The following is a 25,759-nucleotide window of genomic DNA, read 5'->3' as shown; positions in this document are numbered from 1 at the left end:
TAACAATTAATATAACTTACATGACTGTGAATGCAAAATTGTAATACTCTCTAAAAACAGTTCTCGGAGAATCGTTTTCCTTTGCAACGGCCACCCTGAGCAGCTGTATTTTGGGGTGATAATTTGTTTGCTATTTGGATGTGCCGTTCTGTACGTTTTCAAAGCTGAAATCAGCGAGTTAACAGCGAGCAGAGCCCTTTGCTATGCTTGCTCTCCCATGGAGGCTGTGCGGAGTTCCGCAGGGATTGCTGCCTGACAGCTGGTCCCTGTCTCCTTCAGGAAAAGAGCTTGCACGCTACTTTTATTTATTTTTTTATTTCTCCCCAGATACCTTTCCCAGCAGCTCACACCCCACCCCTCAGCACGTACCGCCCCTTAGGAATCGCTGCCTGCTCCCTTCAGAGCCGGGCTTCGCTTTGCACAGGTAGGAAGGGCTCGCTGTGCCCAGGTGAGGCAGCGCCGGGCTGGCACAGCTCGGGGCTCCGCTCCGCCAGCCCTGCCGGTGTCCGCGCATCGGGGCTCCTAATTAACTAATTAATTGTCAAACTGCGGAGGGACTGTGCCCAGGCACGGCTGCTGCGGGGCGGAGGGAGGCGGCCGGCTCTGAGGGCGGGGGTGCCTGTGAGGCGGCAGCGCTGCGCTGGTCTGAGGGCAGCCGGCTCTGCCGCGCCAGCCCCGGCCCCGGCGCGGCGGCAGCGCTCCCTCCGCACTGCCATGCCGGGCTACGGGCAGGGCCGGGGGCGCAGCGGCGGCGGGATCCCCTCGGGATCCTCTCCTGCTCCTCCCTCAGCCGAGCCCGCGGCGCCTCAGCCGCTCCCAAATGGCGGCGGGGCGGAGCGGCCGATCCGTAGCTCGGCGCTCCCGCGGCAGGCGGGGAGGCGGGAGCGGCCGAGCAGACGGGCGCAGGGCCGGCGTCGAGCGCCGAGCGGGCGATGGGCGGGGATAAATGTCTGCCTGGGCGCGGGGCCGCCATTTTCTCTGAGGCGCGGAACGAGCGGCGCCGGGCGGGACCGGGGCGCGGGGGACCCACCGGGGGCCCGGGACACAGGTACGGGTGGCCGGGAAGCTTCAGGGCGAGCGGGAGAGCCGTTCCCCGCATTTCCTCTCTTTGCAGCGCTCCGTTCCGCGCTGGCGCCGCTCCGGGCTCGGCCCCGGGCGCGCTGACCCGGCCGCCGCCTCGGCCGCTCGGCCCGGGCGGACACTGGGGAAGGAGGAGGAGAACCGGGCGGCTTCGGGCCCGCGGATCTTCGCGGTCATATTGCCTGGGCCGGGCCGGGGGGATCGGTGCCGAGAGTGCCCGGGGGTCGGGGGGAGCGGGGCTGGGTCGTGGCCGCCGCCTGTCAGCGCGGCGGGGAGCCGTGCGGGTGGGCCCGCTCCGCCCGGGGGAGCATCCCGCAGCCCTGGAGCCGTGCCCTGTGCAGGGAGGGTGAACAGCGGGCATCCCGCAGCCCTGGAGCCGTGCCCTGTGCAGGGAGGGTGAACAGCGGGCATCCCGCACAGCTGGAGCCGTGCCCTGTGCAGGGAGGGTGAGCAGCGGGCATCCCGCATAGCTGGAGCGGTGTTCTGTGCAGGGAGGATGAGCATCCCGCACAGCTGGAGCCGTGTCCTGCCCACAGCCGGGCTGTGCTGGCCCGGTCTCCTCGGGTCCCTGCTGTGATGCTGTAGCTTTGTCCCTCCTGCGCTTCCAGCGGGGCTGTCTGACCCGTTACTGTGATCCTGCTGAGCTGGGAGTAGAAAATGTCTTTACGTGTATCAGCACAACTGAATTCTTTCTGCTGGGGCATTCTTCTGTTTGAATGACTTGCTCGCTTATTTTTTGCAACTTAAAATCCGTTAGACACTTGCAAACAGGAGTAAGATTGTTTCATGCCCAGCTGTTCAGCCTTGCCGTGTAGCAGTGGTGCTCCTGCGGAGCCCGGGCTCCAGCCCTGTCTTGTTTCGTGCCTCTTTATCTGCAGCCTGACTGCACACACCAGTAACCTGCCTGTCCCACTGCTGTCTGTTGTTCATCTCACCTGTGACAGGCCAGATGACTTGTTAGAGTTGTTTTCCCTCTTAGCCTTGAGGTGACATCCATAAATGCAGGGACTTCAGCTGAGCCAGTGAGACTGCAGAGCCAGTCGCAGTGGGATTGCTGCAGCACACTTTGTGTTCCAGCTGCAGGTTGTAGGTGTGCAGAACCAGGATCTACAGTGGCGTAAAACTCAGAATCTTTGCAAAACTGAAACCAGCTTAAAATATCTGAAGATGTTTTTTATTTTAATGCTTCTGAAAACCTTAGCTCCAGCTATTGCCTGAAGGATCACTGCATTGTGCCAAACTGGGATATTGTTGGAATGGGCATGCTTATTCTTCAGGAGGTGCCTGCAGTGTTGGTGCACAAGGAGAGATTGAGCTGATGAATGTGAGAGTTAATTCCAGGCAATTCACTTAAATCTCTTCTGGGGACACCCACTCAGAATGGAAGTGGCTTTAGTTTGGTTTGTCTTAATGAGAATTTTCTGCAGGCAAGCCCTAAGGCTGCAATTAATCATGAAAGACGTAGAGATCTCTGTCTGTGCTCATGAAATGAATATGGTGACTGATTAATGTAGTAAGCAATTTAATCTTGAGTTATTAAATCAGAAGTGAAGTAGTATCGTTGGGTTGGGGCAGTGATGCTTTCAGAGACCTGGAATATGTTTTTCATATGGTTTGTTGCTGTTCTTAATATCTTCAGGACTGGACAACTTTCTGTGCAATGCTGCTGATTAATGTGCCTTGAAGGAGAAGCTGGAAGTGGCAGAAAAAAATGCCTATTTTTTTCCAAAGAAGATCTAAACCTTATTTTTTTTTCAGTTTAATTCCTTTTCCATTTTTTATTCTTAACCGACCGTGCATTCTGTTCAAATTACGTATGAAGTCACTGCTGTCTCAGGGCCTGAACTTACTACATCTTATTAAAATAACTCCTTTTCTAAACCACAAACATGACCCATGGAAATCATTGGTCAGCACTTCTTGGTACGCTACATCAGCAGTAATTTCTTCTGGGACATCTACTCCCCTCCTCCCCCCAGATTATTTATCTGGCTCTTTGTACTATTGGAAAACCAGGAGTTGAGAAGAAAACCAAGTTTTCCTTGTTGGAAAACATGAAATTCAGAGCTGTTGGTTTCCAAGCTCCTGTAGGAGATGGGAACCAAAAGCTGTTAGGTTGAATTATTTTATATAAAGGAGCCTTCAGTCAAGATTCAGTGCAGGAGTTGACTTGTTGTTCTGGATACAGGGTGCTTAAATTGTTTTTATATTGCTAATTAAGTTAGTAGAGCAAATGAACTTGGCCAGTTGAGTGCAGGTTGGTATTTGGTTCTCTCTGCACACAGTGTGTCCTTTCCTGTGCTGCCAGAGTCCTTCCCTTTGCAGCACCCCTCTGCCTCTGCTCTTCTTCAGCCCCCCCAGATGTTTTTCTCCTCCCCTTCCCTGTTGGCAGCGTTCTTGTCCTGCCTCCCTGGGCTGCCAGCTGGGCACCAGGGAGGGATTTCCTTGGATTTGGCTCCTCACTGGGGATGTGCTGCCCTGGCTGATGGAGGGCCCGTACTTTGGCTTCATATTTCTATGTCCTGTTCTTTGTGCCTCTGCCTAACTTCAAAATTGAGAATTTCCCCAGAACTGCTGGAGGACAGTTGGGTGCCACAATCACCTACCACCAGTTGCCCAGGGGAATGAGGATAATGGGATTTGTGCAGCTGCGTTTCCAAAACTTCCACAGCAGTTCAGGAAGATAATGCATGTTTGGCCACTCTGTGCAAATGAATGATTGAAAAGGATGACTGTGTTGTAAGAAATAAGTTCCTGGACCATCTTCTAAATTAGAACCACAGAAATCTAAAGAGTGTCTAATGAAAAATAGTATTTAGTGTTCTATTTCTAATAAAACCATCAAATTGCATAAGTTAAAGTGATCTTTATTTGGGGAAGCAACAAAAGTCATCAAACCAAGATGAAAACTTGTGATTTACCAAATTTCAAGCACTGTGATTGAAGCGTGATTTCATAAGTTTCACACAAGTTTAATTTGGAAACAGATATGTTTACATCTACATTGTACTGATTTTCATTTTGTGTAATTGCTTATGCAAAACCCTTTGGCATTTTCTGGTATGAAATCTATCCACTGTGTATTGAATAAGGTTTTGGAAACATTTGGTCAGCTCTACAAATTAATTGAAAGAGGAGTTGATGTAACAGTAGAGACTTGGCTAAAAATTCTAACTTTATGACAGATTAACAAGGTATTTTAGCAATGAGCATGTGTAAGCTCATGGCTTTTGAGACAGCATGAGGTAGATACCATTTATTCTGTATGGGTAACCCATGTTTTGTGATGTTCTTAGTTTTTCTGAAAAGAAAGTCTCTTTTGGCCCAAGTTCTGTGAACAATTCTCCGAGCTCTGCTGGCTCTTGCTGCGTGCGCTGTTTTTTTGTAAACAACGCTTTTGCTTTGAAAAGCAGCTGGCGCACGTTTATTCCTTTAGTGACTTGAATATTGTGTTTGTACTATAAATGTCATCTGTTTTACACAAAGTTGATTTTATTGCAGCAGTGTGTACTGACCTTTTACAGTTTAATAGAATATGGTCATCTTGTGTACTGAAATGTTGCAGTGCACACAGCACATGAGGATAAACAAAGTGCTGGTCTGGAGTCATTTGTAAATGAGAAGCATTTTCAGAGCTAGGAATTAGAACTGATAATTAATAAATAGCATGTTTACACAAGTATCCTTATTGTCAGGCTTTGAAGTGATGTAGTCCATGTGACTGGATTGTGTATTTTGCTTGTTCCTGGGGAGTGGGAGACTTAAAGAGCAGAACTCTGGAATTGCGTGCATAGCAGGGTGGCCAGCGCAGGGTTTGTTTGCAGGTGCAGGTGTGGCAGCTCTGCCATTTCATCCTGGATGCAGCAGCAGAGCAGCAGCACAGCTCAATCAGAGCTCTTCCACTTGAGGCTACAGAGCTGCAGAATCGCCTGGCAAGTCACCTGTGCCTGTGTGAGAGCGCCTGTGCCTGTGCCGTGTGTGCTGGGCTCTGTCTGAGCTGTGCGGGTGGGACCCTGTCTCTGCAGGTGGGACCCTGGGTTCTGCAGCTCCTGCCTCTCTGAGCCCCTGTGGTGTCGCTCAGGCTGTCGCGCTGTGGTGGCTCTGCAGATGGTGCAGATTGCTGCGTGCTGCTGTTTTCCCTCTCTGCTCCATCTGAGCCTGGCCCCCCGGGCTGTACCTGCCATTGCTTTGCCCCTCCGTCGCTGCAGGGTGAGGAGCAGCTGACAAAGGCGTTAATTAATGGGGATTCCGATGGACACACGTAGGGTCCTGCAGCACTTGAGCCATTGGGGTATTTTTAGTTCGCAGGCACGGGGAGGTTGCTTCCCTAACTCGCAGCTGGGTGTGGCATGGGGTTAACCAGATTAATTAAAGCTGGCTCAGAGGTTCAGGCTTTAAGAAATGGCTCGGAGCCCCCATTATAGTCTTCTGTTACATAAATTTTTTCGCTGTAGAACAAGCTGGAGTTCTGAAAGTGACGATTTTTGGAGCACTGAGCTGAGAGATTACAGAGAGGGAGATGCAGGATAGTGCAGAACTAGAAGAAAGATGTCTCTAATGCTTTTGTAGGGGAAAACATGTAAGTTAATATATTGAAATATTTTAACATATGACCAATTTCCCTTTTTCTTCTTCTGTAATGTCTTTTAGTTTGCTTCCAGTCCCTGTCAGCTCTAACAGTAATTTGTGCTGGCTTTTGCATATTCCTCTTTCTTGTTCTCAGCCATTTAAAAGTGTTTGCTCAAAGTCTGGTCATACTTCCAGTATTTTATAGTGGTTTTTCAGTCTATTGGCACACCACAAAAGGCACTGCTCTCTTTACTCACTTGCTACCTGTGGCAGAGATGACTAAATTATCATTCTTTTTCTTTTATTCAGATTTTCTTTGTGTATAAGAAATGTGAGATCATACATAAGAATTTTTTGGTGAAACTGAAGGTGAGGCAGGTGAAGATGTGTGTGTGCTCCCTTTTGTTTGCATGGAATTGTTGCAGAAATGTAGGAACACACAGGGAGAATCCTGTAAAGCAGAGCAGATGTAGGGGGACCATTAGACTGGAAGTGTTGGCAAAGAAAAAATACTGGTTAATCACACTTTAATTTTTTTTTTAATTCCTAATTTATTGCTACCAAAAAAATTCTATTTATATTGTTTCCAAATCATTACAATAGAAAGTACACTATTAAAAGTTTCTTGTAAAAGAGAAAGTCAAGTGGATTTTAATTCCACTTAATGTGGAGTTAAGAGTGTCTGTAATTACCTCTGCAGCTTTCACTTGGAAAGGTATATTTTGATACATGGGAACTTGGGGTTGTTTAAACTTCACTTTAGAAACTTTGTTCTAAAGTTTCTCTGAAACTTGCTCGTATTTATGGCACAGGATGTGACTCCACCTTCACAGTCAAGAAGACCTTTTTTTTTTTTTTTTTCAATTCCTGAAGTTCAGAACTTATCTAGTAATTGTTAATTCCAAGACTACTGTTGAGTTAATATTTTCCTTATTTTGATGATTTCTGATAGAAATTGAATTCCTTCAGGTCTAGTGTATTGCATAACCCCATTAAAATATTTTTTCGGTTCTTGTGTATTTCTATTATAATTTGATGCGTTTGGGGTTTTTTTGGTGAAACTTGAGTTATGAAATTCATGCATTAAAAGTATGTCTGAACTCTTGAACTTGCATGAGACTGATGCTTAGTTTTTAAAATAAACACACAGTACTGGGGCCACTGTGTGCAAATAATGAACATGTCTGATTATTCCAGGACTTGCAGGTTTAAGGAGAAGTAAATATGTTGATGATCAGTCACTTTTTCTTAGATGGAGGCAGAAAAGTGTGAGAGCACCTGTGCCAGCTCAGTGAGTCCCTGCTTTTCCCAAGGTTTCTTTCCCTCCCCATCTGCCCCAGTGACTTTGGGAGGCTGTGTCCAATCAATCCCGATCTGGAGGATGAGCAGGCAGGAACCTGTTTGTGGTGTTGAGATGGGAGGGTGCAGCTTTCCCTGGTGCCTAATTAGAAAGCTAAGCACTTTTGGTCACCTGCAAGCCAAGCTGCTGGCTATGGAGCAGAGTCTCTGCTGGTAAAACCACATTTCTGCCTGTGTTTGATCACTGGGCTCACACTTTGAATGCTCAGCTTGGAATGGTTCTTATCTTTATGTAGAAACATGGAAAAAAACCTCATTTTGAGTTCAGTGCTGGGGAGGGGTTGTTTCAGACTGGTTGGCCTGCAGAAATGGGATAAAAGGAATTCTTTAGAGGATGGGTCGTGTGGTTGGCAGAGAATGGAGTAAATGAAGGAGCTTCCAGTGTGCTGCAGCCAAAAGGAGCAACAAAGTGTGCAAGCCTCTAATTTTATGCTGACATTTGACAAGAAATCCGCTGAATTCTGAGTGACATCATCCCTCTGTGCTGAGCACTTTGGAGCAGGTCGAAAGCTTAGCCAGGCAATAACAGTGCTGCAGCAGAGGCGTGGGGTCACAGTGATGCAGGGCATTGATTTCAGCTCAGAAACAGGGCAGAGCTTACTCTTGGATTTCTCCAGCCTTTTAAGCTGCCTGTGTAACTCCCTGCTGGCAGTGGGGAGGTTATAAAAGGAGAGCCAGCTGATGCTGCAATGTAAGCACTGCCCCTGCAGTGGAAAGACTGTTCTTTGGCATGTTCCCTGCTGCTATTTTTACCTATTCCAGTAAGATCCGCCCTTGTGATGTTGAATTACAGGACAGTACCTGGAATAATTTTCTTTTACAAAGTGCTGTATGCACTGGAGAAAACTTTCAATAGAACTGGGCAGATTGACACTGAAAGTGTCTTACACTGAAAAAATGTTTTTTCTTCTGTCAGCACAAATAATGCTGTAGCTGTGACTACAAGAGATTCTTTCACTTTTGTTTGCATATTTGATGTCTGGCAGAGGTTTTGTTTTTAAAATTTTTGGGTTCATTTGTGTATTGATTATTTTGTCTTTCTCAGTTTCTCATGTGGAGACTTTAAATAGGCAATGTGTGTTTTATAGATGGGGATTAACAGTGTAGTCCAGGAATAAATGGAGGATGAGGTTTTGTCCTAATTTCTAAAAGGCCAGGCTGATGTTGACTAAATTTTATTTTGTATTCCTACGCACTATAGGAAATTAATATTTTTTCTGGGAGTAAATTATCTGCCAAAGCACTTGCAGTGACAAAATGCTGTATCTACCCAGGTATTTGTAGTGGAAACTGGAACAAACAGCAAGAATGGCTTGACAGTGACACAGGGGGGTTCAGTGGCACAGGTATCTCACAGAGATGTGTGACTGCTGAAATGTCTGACATTTGTGATACATTATCTCAAATAAAGGGTGTATTTTCTAAAACCATCAGCATCTGTAGTTCAGAAGTGATTGACAGCACTGAAACCCAAACCTCAGGCTTTTGTCCTGGTTCTTTGTGCATTTAGGAGTAGGTTTGGAGCAGGAGCTTTCCAAAGCAGTGGTTTGACACTGAAGCGTGGTGAGTGATGAATTTGTGTGAATTCAGCATTCCCCTTACAGGCCCCTGCTGGCCTTGCTCCTTCTCCTGCTCCTCAGAGCATCTCAGCTGGAAGCCCTGCGAGCAGGAAACTCCTCCAGGACACGGGGATTTTCTTCTCCCTTGGCTCTGCCATTGTCTTAGGTGAACAATTCTAGTCAGGTTTAATCGAGTCTCACATCTGCAATAACAGCTGGGCTTTTTGGCAACTCTTTTATTTCTTAAACTCTCATTGTTGCCAGTTCTGCTAGCAGATGTTCTTACTGATTTTTTTTGTCATGTGTCTCTTTATCTGTGAAGAAAAAGAAGTCATTTTTCCTGCCTTACAGCTATTGCTTTGGTGGCAGATAGAAATAGTGCACCTGCTGCTTCAGCCCATCACACTTGTTTTATGCTGTGCTGTCTCTTTTTGATTTATGCACGAGATTTCTTTTTCTTCTTGCTGATTTTACTGTAAAAATGCCTTGAGTTTTCATTCTGTAAATGAAAGTTCCCCATCAGTTTTCTCTCCTTTTTTTCATGTAACACTATCCATCTTGGTGACTCATTGTCGTCCCTTGTATTTGGTTATAACTAAAGATCTCACCTTTTCCTCTGGTGTGAGAAAACCAGAATTCCTTCCTTCTCCCCAGTCTGCCTGCTTATCTTTTTCCATGATGGAAGGCATATTTAAAGTATTATAAATGCCACATTCCTTCTTGTTTGTTGGAGACAGGTGTGCTAGGTCTAAGCAGGGTGAATTCACAGTTCAGACCATCAGTAGGTTTTACTTTTAAAATGACTGAAAATGGCTCAAGGTGGAGGTCCCAAAGCATTCATCTGGTTTCTTGTTAATCTTTGAGAGTTTGCTCTCTTGGTAAAATCATTGCAGCTTCTTTTTATTTATTCATTTTAATTTTTCCCCGTGTGCTCTGTCCAGAATACCTCAGGATACCTCTAACCAAAAGTGAGCTGGCAATATAAGATCTCTTCTTGACTTTTTTCTTGCATTTCTTATAAAAGACATGAGGAAGCTGAGACTTCATGGTCTGGAGGAGAGAAAGCTTTGTGTGGGGGATGATCCCATCAAGATTTCTTCAGCTTCCCTCTGAGTTCTCCCTCTTACAGTTGGTGCTTTTATGCAAGATACAGAGAGCCTTCAGTGGCTTGGCTGCTTGTTTGTTTGTTTTGGGTCCAAGATTTGTCAACATTTGTGAGTCAGCAAGGTGTTTGTCTGAGTGAGGAACTGACGTGTGAGAAAAGAGTATTGAACTCCTATTTAATTTTTGCTTCAGTGAGTTTTTAGCTCAAGGATGTTTCTGATGTTCTGGAATAAGAATGACATGCTGTTGAGCTGGGTAATGTTTGGGTGCTGTGCACTCTGTGTCTCCTTACACTGAAATGCTGCATAAAATAATGAAAGTCTGCAAGACCCTGAAAACTCTGAAAGTAGAGGGATGATAATTTATCACTGATGTAATTTTTTTGTTATTTATTTGGTATGTAGTGCATGTATATGTTTGTCTATTAAAATGTAAATATCTTCTGGTTTTTTGTCTTCCACAGATGATGTGCTTCATCCTTTTGTCATAGGACTTCATTTGCTGAAAGGAAAACTAAAGGTATAAATAACTTTTCTCTTGTTGTCTTTCCCTTCCTCCTTCTCCTGCCCCATTCTTTGGGGATGCCTGGACCTTTTCTTCAGGAGGGGAAACTCAGCTCAGGCCAGCTCTGTGCTTGTATTCTTGCACTGCTGCTAAAATCCACTTTTTGAAAAATGCCACAGAATCCATATGGAACTACAGTAGTTACAGGATTTGCTTTATCAGAAGTGTGTATTTAACTTAAGCTCTTACTTGAGTCAGTCTCCCTGGGTATTTACTTTGCAGGGGAAAAGCCCTTCCTCAGTTTAGAACTCCAGCTCTTGATATTTGCCTGTCTTCTCCAAACAGCATTTGCCTTTCCACACAACTGCAGGTCTGCTGGGAATAACCCAGACCTAATGTAAATCGTGTCTGTGACATTATCTTCAAACTCTATCTCTGAAACAAAAAGGCTGGTAGGGCACTTTGTTAAATAAATAAAAACCCACCCAAACCAGAACTGTAATTTCATGGGTATATTTAATAAGATAATGTTAAAATGGATCATAACTTCTTTTGGAGGCTCTCAGGACAGTAAATGTTTGACATAGTCTTAAGTATTGTTTGTTGTATACAGTCTTAAATTTTAAAGTACATTCCGTTTTTATTTGCAGTTTTATTCAGGTTTCTTGGCAAATACAGGTGCATACAAACCCAAGAAAATAAAGCTGTTACAGCTGTCCAGGCATTACATTGTGGAAGGATATACCCAGCTATTTATGCCCAGGTGCCTTTTGTTATAAAATCCCAGGGAGAATCCTTGGTTTTATCTCCTGCAGGAGATCTCTCAAGGCCGTGCTCTCTGGGCCCTGCCCTCTGCCCGTCTGGACCGTGTTTCCAGGCTCTTGGAATGCCATTATTGATGTCCACGTGGCACTGCAGGCTGGCACAGAGCCCACACCTCAGCAAATCAGTTTAATGGCTGGAAGGTGCCCTGGGTGAAGCAGGGAACACCTGGCTCTGGGGCAGTGCATCCTGTCGGGATATACAGATAATTGAGCATTGCCTGGTGCTCTGCAGTGCTGCTGAACAGCCCCGTGCAGGCTCTCTGTGCAGTGAGACATGAGCACAGCTCCCAGCAGCTCCTCTGATAATCCTCAGGCTCTTCCTTCCCTCAGAGCTCTGCATCTGGGCTGTTCTCAGTGCTGCTGTCCTCAGTGTTGCTGCATTTCCTACACGCCACCGAGGGAGGACAGAGCCCGGCATTCTTTGTGCTCAGCTTCTCAGTCACTTTTTTGTTTATTCCTTGAGAACTCGTGTGGGAAGGGCATTTGGTGGATTGCTGACATTTGAGTAACTTTTTTCATCCTTGCTGTAAAGTGGATGAGTTCCAGGAGACTGCAAACACAGTTTGGGGCTTTCAGATTGGGAACAATTGGGGCATGAGCAAGTGCAGAATGCAAATAGGCACATGGCTGGGAAGGTATGTGCACTTGATTGAGAGATCTGGGGGGGGAAAAAGGCTTGTCCAGAGTGTTTTGACCAAGTAAAGAAAGACAAAACACTTGTAGTCCCCCTTCTGTCTGCAGTGCAAGGCCCACATTAAAGATTTCTCCCTGTAAATCCTCCTTTGAAGGATTCTCCTGAGAAGAATTTAACATTATGGCACAGAAACAAGAACTCTGAGAGACAGGACTGGCATATAACATGATTCTGATAAAATCAGCTGTCAAAAGCAGTGTTCAGTGCCTTTTTTTTAATAGTTTGAGTTTACTGAATTGAAAAAGAGCACGTTTTAAATATCACTTCAGCTTTAATAGTGTTCATAATGTTAAGAGCACATTAGATTAAAAATTATGAAATATTATACTAAAGAAATGTGGAAGTTTTATTCCATGGCAGAGTTCTGGTGCTTTGTAAGCAAAACTTGTACAAAATGTATGAGCACTTTCCTTGCTTGCTTTTCCTTTTTCTACTGTTTCAATAGCAATTCCATAAACTTGTTTGTGAATCTGTATAAACTCTGCAATTGTAAATCCAGTTTTAAAACATTGATTAGAAACACCTGCTATGTTTTTCTTTTTACCTGGGATTGGTTTTTTGCTTTGAGAAAGGCAAAGTTTTGGATTCTGCATCCCTCTTTTAGATTCAGGGTGTTCGTGCTCCTGTTTCTCTAATGTAGGATTTGTGGTTTTGTAGGGCAACTCAGAGATCTACATTGGAATTTCATAGAAATACCATGTGGAAAGAAATGGGTGTCTGACATGGGAATGATGTGTGTGGAAAGGACAAACCAAACAGATCTTCCTGGGAACTGGCTGGGAAATGTAGCCTGGAGCTGTTACAACCAACAGAGAGCAGGCACAGGGTGGCCAAAGGTGCAGATTGTTTTGGTGACAAATTCGTGCTCAGCAGAGCCCAAAGTACAGCCTGCTGCAGCCAGGGAGTCTGACTTGGGTTGTGCTTACTAGCCAGAGTTTTAATCTGACAGCAGCTTTTAAATATAAAAAGATAATAATCTTGCAAATGAGTAAGTCTGAAAGCAGGTTGAGAGTTGTATTGCTTATTTGTAGGGCCCACTTGTTGGAAAACCAATGTTATTTTTTTCCTGAAGGCTGAAGTAGTGACTAAAACCAGAATACTTCTGATGAATAAAGAAAGAGCAGGAAAGATTACTTTCAAGATCAGAAAAACAAAGGCAAAAATTGCATGTGTTTCAGTTGTTTTTTGTTGTTTGTTTTTTTTCCCCTGAACGCTGACATTTCCTTCTGTTAATTTTTAATTTTTGTCAGTTGTCTTAGGGAGGAGTTTGTTTTTTGACATTGATCTCTTAAAATGAAGGACACATGAAAAGCACCAGCCTTGTAGATATAAGAGGGATCTGCCTAGGTTGTTACACTGGTCCCAACTCATGCCCTGTATTCATATTTCCATAGATCCCAGCTTTATTTATTAATATAGGAATGGGTCTGTATTTATCCTCTGCTGCTCTGAAAAGCTACTTTTAAAAAATGCTGCTATAGATCACAAGAGAGGTTTGTCTGGTTTGAATTTTTGATTTTCCCCCTGCTAGTTGGTCACCCAAGCAATATTAGATCAGTTAATTACTGTTTGGGAGAAGAAAAAGCCACAGTTAAATGAATCATTGATCTTTTAGTGTCAGAGATGAAAACTTTGCTTCTAAGCAGCCTTTCAAGCTTATATTTACTGACAAAAGTATTCAGTTTGAAATGGATTCTGGACTTTGTTCTGTGCTGTTCTTTGTAGGTGTATTCCATGAAACACGAATTTCCATGAATTTGTGTGGATAAAAATGGCAGCACGTGTGTGTGTTGGCAGGGGGAACTGCTTCGACATGTTTTTAAAAGCTTTGGGTGTTTGTTCCAGAAAAAAGAAAGGACAAAGTACCTAAACTCTGGAGTGGGAGTTCAGTTTTGTAGCAAGTGAACTTTCCAGCCTGATTCAGTACCAGGTTTGGCATTTCTTAGGGAGGGAAACTGAAATTTTTAACAGCTCAGACCAGCAGTTTGTCCTGCTCGTGGAAAAAGAATAGCTCCCAATACGTTTTGAACTGGAATGAATGACATGAATGTATTGATTGTATATGAGTGACTGATCTCCAGGAATTTGTTCCTGTCAGATGTGCACATTCCAGAGCTGTTCCATGCTTTGGTTTAATACTTTTTCCAATGATTCATTAGCAGAATCTGTAATGTGTGCAAAAAGCACTCATGAAAAGTGCAGTCTTGGTCACACTGTGCAGAATTCCTGGGGGACTTGCAGCAGTAAATAACATTATTTTTCTGCTTAGGCTGAACATTTAATATGAAACCAATCAGTATCAGTTTCCCAGCAGTCCTGGATGTACAAGGGGACTGATGTACTTTAATATCTTAAAATATTCTTTGGATGCAGCTGTTGCAGTTTGTCAGTTGGAGAAAGGCTGTTTGAAGTAATTTTCATGAAAGTGATGAACTGCAGGAAGAAAAGATTTAAAGAAAATTTTCAGAAATATACATGAAAACGTCCAGCTGGCAGTGGATTGTTTGAGTATGGCATAAACATAAATCCAGTGTCTGGTAATGATTATGTTTCAGAAATATGCTTGTAATTAATTTAAAGAGAGAAAAGCTAGCTTTTCTGGAAGAGACAAACTTAAGAAGAATATAGTTATGAAGGCATCATTGTAGAATCTTTCCTCCTTTATTTTAAATTAAATTTCTCTGTAGAACAGAGTTTCAAACATCTTTTCACTGGAGTGAATTGATGTGGATGTTGGGGGAGCTGGAGGAAATGAGTGTAGTGAGTAAAAATGCTTTTAATCGATTACTGCTTGGAGCAAAATAGCCAGAGGGAATAAAATCACTGCCAGGGCCCAGGTTAAGGGACCCTGCAGGCTGGGCTGTGCTCTGTGCAGGAATTACCCGTTAAGGTGCACTCAGCCCTGTGTCCAGAGATGCTCTCCCTGCTTTGTTGTGCCGACTCAGGGCTCTGTGACTGAGGCAGGGATGTGTGTGGCTGTGCAGTGTTCGTTGTGCCATTCGCTGTCACCTGCTGTCAGCTCTCAGCTGCTCAGCTCCGTGCCATATTCATTCTCTTCTCTGATACCTGTGCTTGCAGTGAGCTGCTGGGAGTTCTAAGGGTATGGGTTTTTATTTGATATATTTGTATCAATTTGAAACCAGCTTTCTTTGCACTGAAGGGCAGGAGAAAGGTGTAAAAGTCATTCAGAAATCACCTCCAAAGCAGCAGCTTTTCTGACTGTCTGTTCTTCCATGATAATAATCTGGAATAAGGCTTGAGAAGTGAGCATGGCTGCCCGTGCTCTGGCAGAATTTGAGTGTTCTCAGCCAGAAGAGGTGTTTGGAACCTCTGGCACCCTCAGAGGGCTGTCTGTGAATAGCTGCAAGAGTCAGCAGCAGGACACTTTGGCTTTCTTCAACAAGCTCCACCTTTCCAGCTGCAGGCCCTGGTACAGTGGATGCCAGAGCAGGTAGAGCAACTTTCCAGCAGGGATTCCTTGTCTCTCCCCAGGAGACTGTGAAGATTTGTTAAACTTCCCCTTCTTCTCCCCTGCCCCTCCACCCTCAGGCCACTTGGCAGGTTTTTGTCAGCTCCAGGCCAGGTCTGACCTCTCTTCTCATCTTTTCCCTTCAGTGCTGGCTCCTTCCCGGGTGCCCTCAGGTTAGAGGGGAAGGAGAGCTGAGGATGATGTGTGTGGTGCATCCATTCTCTAGGAAAAGAACTCTCAACATCTGGGAGCAAACCCGGACTGCCAGGGACTCAATCCTCAGCCAAAAGAGATGGCAAAACCCCACTGATGGCCAGAGCGAGCAGGGCATGGCTGGAGGGGAGAGCTGTGCCACACATGCCCAGTTCTCACACTGTCCAGCACTTACTGAGGCACAGATCCTGGGAGAGAAGGATGCAAATGCCTAATTAAAGATAGAACTGACATTTGGATCTACAGAGGGCTGATAACAGTTGCTGTCTGTGTTTTTCTGTGTGTGCAACAATCTTAAAATACATTGCTGTGATCTTCCCTGCTAGGCTGTGCTGCAGTGTGCAGTGTTTGGCAGAGAGAATACCCTGAGAGCAGGGAAGTCACTTTGTGGGTATGAAGCTTATCTTTTGTCAAAATGCAAGTCTGAATTCTTTGTCATTTCCTGCTTTTTCTGGAGTTTTTCAGGAAATGTTGGCAGCATATAAAAATATTAAATAGAAAGGCTGTAATGTTGGGGTGTTGTCAGCTTATATCAGCAAGGACAAGGAGGTTTTGATGGCTCTCCTGCTATTCCTTAGCTCAGCTCAGCAGAAGAATCAAGCTAAGCTCCTCTTATTGTTTAGTCTCATCTGTTACGTGGAAGGGTTGAGACAAAGGAGTTTCCCATAGGGGATAAGTTAAAGAGAAGCTCTCTGGGTTTCGTCTTTCCCCTCTTATCTAACAGTTTATCTCAGTTTTTCTTGCTGCTATCTCAGTAGTTACTCTTTCAGCTGCCATGTACATTTATATGGGTGTTGTAACTGAACATAACTTGTTTTTCACCTTTCTGGTGCATAGGAATTGTGAGATGTTGCAGGTGCTTGGTTGTATTCCTCAATTTTCTCTCTCATTTTTCAAAATGTCTGTGTCTTCCTATTCCTTATTCCCTTTTTACATCAAATAGAAAACTCTGGTCATTCAGGTGCCATAGATTTGAAAATTTTAAAAAATCTGAGTGTCTCAATCCTGTTAGATGATTGGGCGTGGAGTTTAAATCTTGCTGACATTTAAATATTTTGAGCCTTTGGACAGCTGGACCTGCAGAGAGGGTGGATGCAGGAATGACAGGGGCTGGCAGGAGGGAAGGTGAGGATCTGTTGTCACTGTGTACCTTGTCAGTGAAGGAGATATTCAGGAACTGACTGAAAGTTCCCTTTGAGGCTGAGGGAGGATTCTGCTGCTCTGGGCTTTGCATGTGGTGGTAATGACTTCACCTAAACCAAACCTTTCTCTGGAACTTTGTTGTTACATTTCCTTTCTGGCTGCTGGTCAGACCTGGGTTTAGGTCTGGACCAAAGTTACTTTCAGAGCTGTGCTGTGAAGGAAAACACTCTGAAATTCAGCTTATCCTTCTGGGCACCCCAGAATGGACACTTAACATTAGTGGAGATCTTTTTTTATCCAAGAATTCCTTTGTTTTAACTTTTGAAGTGAAACAAACACTGTTGGCTTTTCTCTGACATAAACATGAGGAAATGTATTGGAGGGTTCAAATAATTTTCAACACAGGAGGTGCAGGACCACACATGAAATGAGACTGGAGCAGCTGCTGACAGGTGTTCAGTCATGGAGTGTTGGGTGTTCTGAATAAGTTGTTTGATTTCAGTACAGACTTTGGTTTTGCCTAATTTTGAAGAAGATGTTTGAGTGTAGTTAGGGGTTCAAGCTGCATTGCAGTTGGGATAGCTGGGGAAAAATCCAGTGCCACCTTCATCTTTGTCCTTGCATGTGCAGAAACGTGTGCTGGTTTGGAAGTGTTCAGGGGAGGGGGTTGTTGGTGTCCTTGCACTGGAAGATGTTTGTAAAATCATAAAATGATTTGTGTTAAAAGGGACCTAAAGCCCATCCAGTGCCACCCCTGCCATGGCAGGGACACCTCCCGCTGTCCCAGGCTGCTCCAGCCCCAGTGTCCAACCTGGCCTGGGACACTCCCAGGGATCAGCTGCTCTGGGCACCCTGTGAACAATTCCTTCCCAATATCCCATTTAAAGCTGCTCTCTGTCAGTTTGAAGCCGTTCCTTGTGTCCTTTCAATTGTAAATAATCCCTCTCCATCTTTCTTGTTGGCTCCCTTCAGGTACTGGAGGGTTTCAGTTGGGTCACCCTGGAGCCTTCTGTTTTCCAGACTGAACAATCCAAGTTCTCCCAGGCTTTATTTATGCTGAAATATAACTGAGCATAGTGGGTGTGAGGGTTGAGACTTTTTTTTTTTTGCTGTTTCACACTGTGTAAATTGTGATAGTATTAAAAAAATCCCAAATAATCAAAGCCTCAAAATCAGTTATAAAAATGAATTCCTTAATTAAATTCTTTAAATTGTAATTCCTGTTGAGTCTCTTTTCTTAACAGTCTGGGCTAATGCTTGTATGGCATATCTGGTTTGCAGGACTGTTTTAGCTCTACTCTTGTGACCAGGGGAGGCTCAGGTTGGGTCTCGGGGCAAGGTTCTACCCCAGAGGGGGCTGGCACTGCCCAGGCTCCCCAGAGAATGGACACAGCCCCGAGGCTGCAGAGCCCCAGGAACACTCCAGGGATGCTCGGGGTGGGATTGTTGGGGTGTCTGGACTGATGATCCAGTCCAGGATATTCTGATTCTATAATGTGGCCACCTTTCTGAAGGCCCCTCAGACACTCAGATGTAGATTAAGCTGATGGTGAAGTGCTCCTGTGAGCCTGAGGTGCAGTGGCAGGAGTTACACATCTGTCACTCCAGTGCCTTCAGGAGCCAGGCCGTTTGTGCAGCCGTGGTGAGCTGTACCCTGCACATGCAGGTTGATCTCATCCCAAGGCACTGCAGCCTCAGGTGCTTCCAGAAGGGGCTGAGCTTGTGCCAGGAGGGGAAAGCCCCAGTGCAGAGTGAAGGATGCGGCCATTCCCCTGACTCTGCCCATCTTCCCTAGGCTGCACCAATGGAGCACATCCAGGGAGCCTGGAAGACCATCAGCAATGGGTTTGGCCTCAAGGATTCTGTGTTTGATGGCCCCAACTGCATCTCCCCGACCATAGTGCAGCAGTTTGGGTACCAGCGCCGCGCCTCCGACGACGGCAAAATCTCCGACACGTCCAAAACCAGCAACACCATCCGCGTGTTCCTGCCCAACAAGCAGCGCACCGTGGTGAGTGTGTGCCGCCTCCTGCTCCCACTGCTGCGACTGTGCATGTGCAGCTGCCACCACAGCTGCCTGCCTTCCACATCACTCTCTGTGCTTCAGTGATGCTCAGCACTTGCATGGTTTTGGAGGATATATTTTATTTTAAGCATGTGCTCTGTCTGTATTTTGAGAGGCTGTGTTGCTCTACCTCAGTGCTGTGAATTTTCTAATGTACATGAGCATATTCCACATTAAAAGTCATTGTTGGCTGACCTAGACAATGATGCCTGCATGACACTTCTGTCATTTTCCTCACTTGGTTGCCCACAATGAAGTGTGGGGGTTAAAGCAGAAGTGAAATTTCTTGAGGGAACACTTCTGTTCAGTTTCTTGAAGCTGAGTGTACCTAATAATAGTCTTACCCAAAGTTCCCTGAAGTCTAAATGAAGCCTTTTTCTGTACTTGAGGGAACTCCATTTGCCTGCATTTCTGTTATTTCTATAGGCTGCCTACTTGTGTAAAATCCTGCTTCACAGAAACTCAGCCATTGTGAGAAACGGAGAGGTTATAAAATGGCTTCAGAACATCCTTTGCACACAAGTGCAGTTTTCCTGGAATTTCTAAGAAAATTAGAAAATGATCTTCCACTCTTGGAAAAGCTTAAAGAAACTGTGCAGTCAGTGCCTAAATGTTTTGTTGTTTTTTTTCCCTTTGGTGACAGGTGAATGTGAGGAATGGGATGACCCTGCACGACTGTCTCATGAAGGCCCTGAAGGTCAGAGGGCTGCAGCCAGAATGCTGCGCAGTTTTCCGACTTCTTGCTGAACCAAAAGGGTAAGAGTGAAACTTCCTCCCAGAGAATGTAAAAATCTTGGGTTTGGAATAGCAGCAGTCGTGTTTCCTTCTCTTCTAGGTAATTTCTTTTAAAAGCAGTTTGGTTGTGAATAATTTGTGTTGCTTTCTTTGCCCTCTTCTAGGGTAACTCTGTCAGCTTCCTGTGTATTGGCAATTTCATTTTTGTTTTAAAGCTAAACAATGAAAATCCTTAAAAAGGAGAGGTTCACTCCAGTGCTTGCAGCCCCTTAGTGAGGGTTTTGTCATGCTCTAGATGAAGTGATGCCTTCCTTCATATTTGAGGTGCATTTCTGTGCTGCCTTTGCAGTTGTTAAATTCAGTGTCAGTGATTCTTAGCCCACTCCCCTGAACGGTTCTGTGTCCTCAGTGCTTAAGCTTTGCATCCTTCTACAACTTCTGAATGTTTGGGTTTCAATCCCACTTCACATAGTCCTTATTTTTCTGTAGGATGCTGCTATTAAATACCAAATGGTTGTTTTACAAGCTGAGGCAGTGAAGGTATCTCATGGAGCTGATGCACTTAACTTCACACCTCCTAAGGCTTGGGCTTAAAGCTCCCTGCAGCCTCAGGCATTTGTGGGGTTACATCTCTGAGCAGCTGAGGCCATTCTGGGGTCACCAGTCAGTGCCCAGGCACCTCATAATGGTTTTTGTGTCACTGAGTCTGTCATTCATTATTTCTGTTTTATTTACAAGGGTGTTTCTGTGATTCTATTGAAGGTTCCAGAAGGTTTCTGTCAAATATTTTATAAATAAAAAACATTAAAAATGAGCAGAAAAAGAGGTGACTTGCAATGTATTCCAAGTTGCTTCTGATTTTTTGAGTGAAGGACACAGATCTATCTAGCCCACTGTGAGTGGTTAGCCCTGCTTTCTTGGGTATTTGTTTTCAGTTTACTCAAGAAAACTCACAAAGCATAATTGCTGACGAGGCCAGAGTTTTCTCCAAAGTGATTTTGTTGTCCCCATTTTCTCCTTCAGAAAGAAAGTGCGTTTGGATTGGAACACAGATGCTGCCTCCCTGATTGGAGAGGAGCTGCGAGTGGATTTCCTTGACCATGTCCCACTCACCACACACAACTTTGTAAGCTTCTCCTGCTCTGTGTTCTGGTGTGAAATGTAACAATTGAACCACAGATTGTTTTGGCCATTAAACAGCTTTTGGCTTTCTGGGCACAGGGATTTTCAGAAGTTGTGGTTGATTCCTTCACCCCTGTTCCCCACAAATTACATTCCCTAAGTATCAATTTGCAGTGAAATGCAAGAATTGTATTTATTACACTGGTGATCCCCAGGTGCCAGAGACTGTCAAAGCTCACATTCTTCACAGGTCTGATGATTGCCATTTTTATTTCATGTAATTACCTATGTCTGGAACTGTTGTGGTAAGATACCCATGTCTTAAAAAAGTCCAGAAAAGGGAGAAAATTAGCATTTTCAGTCTCTGGCTCATCAGTCAAAAAAGGCTGGATGAGTTCAGCTGCGTTATTGGACTGATGGTCCAATATTTATTATTTGTCCTGGATATTCAGGGCTGCTGTTAATTCTGCAGGTCATGACATTTTGTGAGCTGATTGTAATTTGACACTGTTCTGGGGGGGAATGAAAGGCTTTACTCTGTAGTTCCTTCTCAAAAATGGATTATTTATTCCATACAAAACAAATAAGTAGAAGGTGGTTTTGTGCTTTGTGGGTTTTTTAATTTTTAAAAATTATTTAAAATGCTTTTTTTTTTTTTTTTGCAAAGAGATAATGCCCAGCTGTAACAATTTTAACTTGCATTGCTGTCTTCTCCCTGGGAAGGAACTCTGTTCCCATATTTTAGCTTTTTTCTCATTTTTTTCTAGAACTACATTGTGGCAATCCTAAATCTTAAAGGATTGTTATTTACATCCATTGGAAAGGTTAGGATTGGTTTACAAAACCTGAAAGTCTCCTTACTTTTACTTTACATTAAAAAAAACTACAGAAAGTATCATCTGCAGTTGGTCAGCAGAAAAGGAATGTTTTTCTCCAGATCTGGAAGAAGCTGAAATTTGGGGCCTTCCCAGTAGGTTCTGGAGGAGGAAACCCTTTGGTTCACTTTAATATTTTTTTCATACTTCAGAAGCTTTTAAAAAAACAAAGTAAGTAGGCTGCCATTTGAAAAAGCAGAAATTCTTTAGATTATTTTGATTACTAAGGAATTTATTTCTTAGGCAAAGGATATTATTGGTTAGTTATAAACACCAAGAGTTTTGACTAATAAAAAAATGAGGTGGGCCTTGCAGTCTGATCCTCTTTCACCTCTTTGGTGCTACTGAAAGCAAACAAAAGCCCCAGCTCTTGGCTAACACAGCTCTGTCACCTTGCTGAGCAAAAAAATTGCTTTTACATTTGACAGAACAATTGTCAGTTTTTTTTCCTTGTGTGGTTCTTTTTTCTTGTAAATAAAGCCTTCAGTGTTCCTAAACTTTCAAACTAGAAATCCATGCTAGATTATTTGAGTGTGGTTTTAATCTCAGTAGCAACCTGAGGGCTCTGATAGCATTTTAGCATGGTTATTGATTTCTGTCGGGCTCTGAAGATCCAAATGTCGGTTAATGAAGAGCTAATGAGCTGGGATGAGTCACTTGCTGTGTTTTCCAGGCTCGGAAGACATTTCTGAAGCTTGCCTTCTGTGACATCTGCCAGAAGTTCCTGCTCAATGGCTTCCGGTGTCAGACGTGTGGCTACAAATTCCACGAGCACTGCAGCACCAAGGTGCCAACCATGTGTGTGGACTGGAGCAACATCAGGCAGCTCTTGTAAGGACTGCTCCTTTCTCATGGCAGCAGCTCTTCTGGTTCTGTGGCTCTGATCACAGAGGGGTTGTGGGGAAGGCAGTCCCTGTGATCAGTGTGCAGAATTGTGGAGTGATCTCATGGAACAGCCAGCAATGAGTGTCTGTTCCCAGGGGAAAAGGCCGTGCGCATCAACTGCATTTTGTTCTTGCTCTGGATTTTCACATTCTGGGACAAGAAAACAAACACCTTGAATGACCAGGCAGTTGCTCCAGTGCCCTCTTTTTGAACTGGGGGACAGCAATTCCTCTCACACAACACATGTCAGGAGTAAACCAGGCCAGCATTCAGTTGGGATTTTAGCTGTTGGAAACATTCGTGTTCTAACACTTCAACTTCTGACAGTGAATGGTGAGAAAACAGATGGAGGATAGTACTTTACTAATACCACTTACAAAAAGTTGAAAACGATTGTTAGAAGTCCTTTTATGCAAAAGTGTTAAAAGCCTGTAATTGTTTTGATGTGTCTTAGTGGTTGTATCTTTTTATAACGTGCTCATGTAGTTCTGTGTTTTTTCATAGTGCAGGATGACTCGTGCCACTTGGTGTTACCTGGCTTTAATAGAACTTAACTGTGTCAAGTACCCTTTCAGGAAAATCTGGAGTCTGATATGAAAAAAATTTTGTCTCTGAAGTTTTGAAAGAACTTGTGGAACATTTCTTTGGGAGTCTGAAGGCAGAGGTTTTAGTTGTACACACAGAGGAATACCATGATGTAAAGATAGGAATGTGTTCATGACGTTAATCATGCTGCAAAGAACCAGCCCTTTAAAATGTCAGCTTTCAAGAGCATTGTACAGGAGGTAGTGTAGCAGTTGAAATTGTAATTGTTTTTGTTGATATTTCAGATTGTTCCCAAATTCAAATATCAGTGACAGTGGTGTCCCTGCACTACCTCCCTTGACAATGAGACGGATGCGGGAGTCTGTCTCCCGGATACCTGTTAGGTAAGCTTGTATTTCCTGTCACCTCTCTTCTGGGAAATACACTTCTCTCAAAACAATCAATCCAAAGCAACTAAAGAGCCCCAGCTCCTCCAAAGCAGAGGAATCTGATACAAGGTTGGGATGGATGTGCAAGGTAGCAACACCACTTCATCACAGACTATTCTTTCTTTTTCTTAGATCCACCAAAGCATTGATTTGAGATTTTATATTTTCAATTTTTAGCCTTAAAATTTTAAGGTAGACTATTAAAGGCTTTTTGGAGACCTTTGTTTACCTGCCTGAAAAAATCCAAGGCTCCCTTTTGGTATTTTTGTGAATTAATTTTATTCTATCTGATCAGGTAGTGTGCATTGAGTCTCATGGTGGATGATTCACATCCATAACTAAAATGATGCTCTGATATTATGATGACAGATAGGAGTTTAAAAGAGAAGAGTGGGAACTGAAAATATGCTCCTCTAAAAAAAAATTCTAATACCTAAAGAGAACATTCCTGTAGTTTTAAGTGCTGAAGTGAAACCTGTGTCCCTTTCCAAGGGGCCTGTCCCCTGACCCTAACATGTGCCTGTATTCTTTCCCTTGAAATTCTAGAGGCTGAAGAGAGCAGGCCAGCTTTTGTTTTTTCTGCACCCATTTGAAAAATCTGTCAGAAATGAGGCACAGAGCACGTAGCTGACTTGTAAATGGTTCTATGTATTTATTTCTTTATTTTAATGGGAACTGCATCAGGAATTGATCTTTGCCATCTTACTCTTATTTCCAGTGTTGTTGAACAGTGACTTAACTTCATAGATGTTTTGAAGGGTTTTGTGAAGGCTGGCCCATTTCAGTTAAGATACATTTGTGTTTTGGGATCCTTATGGTCTGAGTGGCCTTAGCTGTGATTTATAACTCTTTGTTGAGCTGGATTTTAGTCTTGGCCTCCTTTTTAACTGGTGTTGGGTTTCATGACTTCCTTGCTGGCTGTTCTGTGCAAACCATTGAACAGTCTTGCAAAGCTTTACAAATTCAGGGCTTAGCTCTTAAGCTGTGCATTTGACAGGCTTGAAATGAGCAGTTTGTTTAATTTCACAGTCCTGAATTCATCTCTCAGAGCCAGTATTTTGTCAGTGTATTAAATGTGATTTGATGGGGATAGAGGTGAACTGTGGCAAAATTTGTAACAGCAAAAACAGACCTCAGCTAAACACGCTAATTAAATATGTGAGCTGACAAGATCTTCAAGTTTTTCAAATTTATTTCTTAAATTAAATTGGGAATGATTCAGCTGACCAAGTAGTTTAGTTGATGTGTGAATCTCAGCTTTTTCTCTGCTTGGAATTTTGTGTATATTGCTTTTGGACAGGTTACATTGAACAGTGTTTTTCCCTTGCCAGAGGGGGAAAAAAAGTAACCACAACTCTCCCTTTGTCTCTCTTTCCTTCTCAGCTCCCAGCACAGGTATTCTACACCTCATGCCTTCACTTTCAACCCATCCAACCCTTCCTCTGAGGGCTCTCTGTCCCAGAGACAGCGCTCCACCTCCACCCCAAACGTGCACATGGTCAGCACCACGATGCCTGTGGACAGCCGGATCATCGAGGTAAGGCTGGGCCAGAGCACAGAGCTCAGCCCAAGTGTCCCTGCCCGTTCCCAGCCACTGGGGGCTCCTCCTTCCTGCCTTCCTCCCATTTCCTCACTGTTTGCCTCAGCTGGCTGAGTGCTGAACACTTCAGGAGACACATTTGCATAAGAGGTTAATAATTAATTCTTGCAGTCTATCAACTTTGCTGGAGTAATTGGTAAATTCAGGGGGTGTATAAAGATGGGGTGGAACTGAACAATTAAGCTCAGTTTTGTGAAGAAATGCTTTTTAGGCATGTCTAAAAATGTTCTTCCAAATTTAAAATCTGGGTTGTGGGGGTCTGTTGTTAATTTTAAATCAGACTGAAGGTGCCCTAAGTCTAGGTGTAGTTCCTGGACTTGGAATGCTCAGGTCAGAGCTTCCTGGTGATCTGTTTTGTGTTATACCTGTATGGAATTAATGACAGTTCTGGGCCTGGGGGCTGAAGCCAGCTCTGAGACTATTTCTGCTGTTCTTGCCTTCAAGCACCTTTTTCTTATATTTCCTACCTTAGACAGGCAGTGAGGGGCAACTCTTGGAAATCAGGCCTAAAGTGGTTGGGTTTCTTTAATTTTGTTTTGTGGTAGCCTTAACAAACTGGTGTGCAGGAAAAGCTGGCAGGAGAAAGTGCTGAGCTGCAGGACTTGGGAGAGAGAGCAAGCACTGCTTGTTGCTTTTGCCTCTGGATAATTTAAAAAAATCTGGAGGCCAAGCAAAAGCCTTTGACTGCTGAGTTCACCTGCATCTTCAGCTGCTGATTGATGGACTTGTGTGAAGTGTGAAGATGCTCTGAAGTGAGTTAGGGAGTTCCTCTGGCCCTTGGCAGCAGAACAAAAGTGCCCTGCAGCCCCAGGAAGCATTTTTGGTCAGAGGCTTTGTGTCAGCTGGGTTTATGGATGGGGGCAGCTGTCCTCCCTTTCTCTTTGGGTTTCTTTGGCTCCCAGCCCTTTCTGCTGCTTCAGGGGCCTGGCTGACAATCTCTGATGGCACAAACCACAGTGAAGCACTCAAGAAAATCTGAATTACT

At 44.1% G+C, this 25,759-nt stretch overlaps 1 protein-coding gene across 5 annotated transcripts in view; it reads left to right on the top strand.

The window, feature by feature from the left end:
* Nucleotides 1–399: 399 nt before the first annotated feature.
* Nucleotides 400–25,759, top strand: part of RAF1 (Raf-1 proto-oncogene, serine/threonine kinase) — a 37,531-nt gene continuing 12,171 nt past the window's right edge. For 2 of the 5 annotated variants that reach the window (XM_014869776.2, XM_088171699.1), the window contains exons 1-8: nt 952–1,048; nt 10,135–10,190; nt 18,314–18,529; nt 19,227–19,339; nt 20,342–20,444; nt 21,989–22,146; nt 23,031–23,129; nt 24,558–24,711. In XM_014869776.2, coding sequence (XP_014725262.1) covers nt 18,323–18,529; nt 19,227–19,339; nt 20,342–20,444; nt 21,989–22,146; nt 23,031–23,129; nt 24,558–24,711 — 834 coding nt within the window. In that variant the 5' untranslated portion in view covers nt 952–1,048; nt 10,135–10,190; nt 18,314–18,322. Of the gene's footprint in view, nt 425–951; nt 1,049–10,134; nt 10,191–18,313; nt 18,530–19,226; nt 19,340–20,341; nt 20,445–21,988; nt 22,147–23,030; nt 23,130–24,557; nt 24,712–25,759 lie in introns of those variants that run through there. The other 3 variants (XM_088171697.1, XM_088171698.1, XM_088171696.1) reach the window with 3 other exon arrangements.

Source organism: Sturnus vulgaris, chromosome 11, assembly GCF_052056855.1.
Source record: "Sturnus vulgaris isolate bStuVul1 chromosome 11, bStuVul1.hap1, whole genome shotgun sequence".
Classification (NCBI taxonomy): Eukaryota; Metazoa; Chordata; class Aves; order Passeriformes; family Sturnidae; genus Sturnus; species Sturnus vulgaris.
Note: the sequence above shows the minus strand (reverse complement) of the source record. Positions and strands in the feature narration are given on the sequence as shown.